This window comes from Ursus americanus, chromosome 4 (assembly GCF_024610735.1).
Source record: "Ursus americanus isolate L20-20 chromosome 4, mUrsAme1.1.p, whole genome shotgun sequence".
NCBI classification, from domain to species: domain Eukaryota; kingdom Metazoa; phylum Chordata; class Mammalia; order Carnivora; family Ursidae; genus Ursus; species Ursus americanus.
The window spans coordinates 55,749,594-55,752,854 of NC_142130.1; the positions used below are offsets into that span (position 1 = coordinate 55,749,594).

Here is a 3,261-nt window from a genome sequence, read left to right on the forward strand (position 1 = left end):
GTTTAAGAGAAATTAACAAATTAACCAATTTATAAAACCAAAACTGTATTTTCAACTTCCAAATAGATTATTAGAATTTGCCCAATATGAGATTTCTCTTAATGTGAAAGATACATGGGATGAACTTGAATTATTTGATCTCTGAAAAGATTATAAGGTTTCTCTAATGTTCAAACCTAATATTTAGAAGTAAAATAGTAATTCATTTGAGTCAACACCGAAGGTCAAAACATAACCCACTTTCTCTTGAATCAAAAGATGTTTACAATAGTATGTTTTCTGCAGCAAAGCCTTTTGTGGTTGCTGCTAATTACATGTTTTTCACTTCAAAGTCTTTAAAAGGAATATAGGTACAAGTAGACTGAATAAATATTTATTGAGTGAAAGAATTCAGGAAAGTCTCTGGGTTTGGAAAAATATATATATATAAAATGCCAGTAACATCTTCATTATGGAATTTTAACTTCAGCTGAATACAGAGCATCCTGTCTTCCTATATTACTGAATCAAGTCTTGAAATTATATACACCAAGCAGATGATGCCATAGGGAATGTGTAGCACTAACATTTTAATTAAAATGCAAAATGATAATCCACAGGATGCTGTAGCTAAGCATTTGATGAGCTCTAATTATATTAGTAGTAAAATTCTCATTTGATAACTGAATAACTGGGTAATTAAAAACATGTAATTAAAGCAAAGTCATACCCTAATTTATGAACTCAAGGAAAACAAAAGAGCATAGTAAAACCCTAAGGAAAAATGGTTACTATAACATTATAACGAGATATATTTTTACTAATATATCTTACAAAGAAAATAAAGGTCAAACTTTGCCCAATGCTTTCTTGTTAAAATACTCTAGAAGACCAGGTGATAAATTAAGTCCTGAATCACAAACACAATACAGAATGATTTTATCCCCATGAGTTTTTTGCCAGTCCAAAGTTATTGTGAATGGCAAAGGGTGAAAGATAATATTGGAAGACAGTAAAGAATCACTATACAAACTTTTAAAGATTAAGGCCAAGCTCTTACTTTGTTAGTAACAATTAATTACAGGGCACAGGTATATTTTTTGCTACCTGCATTGTTACCACATTTCTCACCAGATGAAAGTGGGCAGAATCTTTTAGATGTAGCCCAGTCGGAGCCCAATATGAAGGGTGGTGTGGATTAAGGTTCTCGAGAGACGACAAGGACTGAATATGCATAAGCAATCATGACGAAAGGAACTGGCCCAAGCGGAGCCTTTACGTCAGAGTTCAAGGACCGTAAGAGTCGTTATTTTGCCTGGTGAACTTGATTGACAGGAGTTGAAGAAGGCCACTCAGCCCAAAAAAACCCCGAAAAAACAAAACAAAAAAAAACCCAAACCAGCATACGACCCAATCATACCCATGAACACAGGGACTTTTCAGTCATCTCTCTAAAAATGAACTCTTCCTTGTATTTATGAAGCACTCTGAATGGTATCAGCAATATTTTTCCTCTTTCTTTGTTGCTGACACAAATTAACTCTCCAGTCTACCAAGAGCTCGAAATGTCAGTCCCTTTCAGAGTGACACAGACCTCTTCCTCCTTCTGGCAAAATCCTCTACATGAATGAAGTTGGAGAGAGCCTTAGTGAGGTGACTATCTGATGTCTCCGTGCTGCTCCCAAAGTCATAGTTCTTGACGCAAGGGCACAGGCAGCGCACGATGGCCCGGCGGATGTAGCTGTCAAAGATATAGTAAATGAAAGGGTTGACACAGCTGTTGGCAAATGCCAAAGGCCCACTCACCTCCATGCCCAGCTGGAGAAAAGCTGAGGAAAAGTAGAGTTCTTGCTGCAGCCCAGAGACAATGGACAGGAGCTTGAAAGTATTGAAGGGCAGCCAGGAGAAGACAAAGGCTGCCACGACAATAAAGATGATCTTTATGGATTTCCTCAGCTTTCTGTTATGTTTTCCCGAGTGTTGGTAATGCGCACACAGCCTCCTTGTGATGCAACAGTAGCAGGTCACAATGCTCACCAAAGGGACAAAGAAAGTAAAAATTAAGGCCACGAGGGCCCAAGTCAGTTTCATCGACGTAGCCCTCTTCTCTGCACAGTATGGCTTATCATCAATCAGGGTGAGTTCCCTGGACAGAAGAGTAGGCAAACCCAAAAGGCAGGAGGTAAACCAGACAGTGGCACAGACTCCGTATGCACAGTCTCTCCTCCTGAATTTCCTGGACATGGCTGGACACACGATGGCCAGGTAGCGGTCCACACTCATGCAGGTGAGCAAGAAGACACTGCAGTGCATGTTGACCGAGATCATGTAGGAGCTGCCTTTGCACAGGAAGGCCCCTGTCCTCCACAGTCCTAAAGATGCTTCTTTATCCACCCAGAGAGGCAACGTGATGAGAAAAATGAAGTCAGACACGGCCAGGTTGATGATGAAGATGTCAATGAGTCTTCGGCTGCCCCGTTTGAAGTGCAAGGCACTCATGAGGACGAGGTTCCCCAACACTCCAGTCAGGAACACAGCCGTGTAAAAGACTGGAAGGAAGACCGCCGTATAAGGAACGTGGGAGTGGGTGTCCTCAAGATCAGGATTTTTGCTGGTAGCATAGAAATAATCCAAATAAACTGAGGTTGCTTCTGGGTCCATCGCAAAGGATCAGTTGCCAAATCTGGTATTTCCTTCTCTAGGAAGTTTTTGTATAAATTTTTGAAATCACAAGGTGGCTTCTTTTATATTGTGGCTGCCTCTTCCCCACCACCCGCACCACCCCACCCCTTAAAAGATTTTGGGACAAGCATAAAAACAGAGATTAAAAAAATGCAGTTTCTACCAATCCTCAGAAAGGGCCTACAAGGAACAACACCCTGATTGGTGTTTGGTGGTTGTGGTTGTGGTTTTCTTTATTTGCATTTGCCTGGAGACTGGGGTGTTTTTTGACTTCTGTCTTGAAGATATTGTTTGTTTCTTTAAATCCAGGAATTAAAAAACACATCAACTTTTTCCCCCTTACCTACCTTAAAGGTATCCTTTTCTGACACTGCCAATCCCTTTGATCTAACTTTCTGTTGCACACCCAAGATACTACTTTCTTTTAGATTTTTAAGGTGAGGATGACAAAGATGCTCCTTTTATTTACATCAAAGTGAGGAAAACAGTCTTTCACTGCAGGAAGAGTGAATTAATAATTCCCCAAATCATACCAGTCCACATGTGCTGCAAACATAATGATTCCAATTAGGGTATGAGATTCTTTCCACTTATTAGGCT

The 3,261-nt window shown here is 40.0% G+C and overlaps 1 protein-coding gene across 1 annotated transcript; it reads right to left on the reverse strand.

Moving 5' to 3' along the window:
• Nucleotides 1-776: 776 nt before the first annotated feature.
• Nucleotides 777-2,667, reverse strand: GPR15 (G protein-coupled receptor 15). Its single transcript, XM_045785640.2, has one exon. The coding sequence runs from the start codon at nucleotides 2,638-2,640 to the stop codon at nucleotides 1,558-1,560; it is 1,083 nt and encodes a 360-aa protein (XP_045641596.1). The 5' UTR covers nucleotides 2,641-2,667; the 3' UTR covers nucleotides 777-1,557.
• Nucleotides 2,668-3,261: the final 594 nt, after the last annotated feature.

Excerpts from the sequence above, each read along its gene's own strand:
- GPR15 (XM_045785640.2), bottom strand. The coding sequence starts at position 2,640 with ATGGACCCAGAAGCAACCTCAGTTTATTTGGATTATTTCTATGCTACC.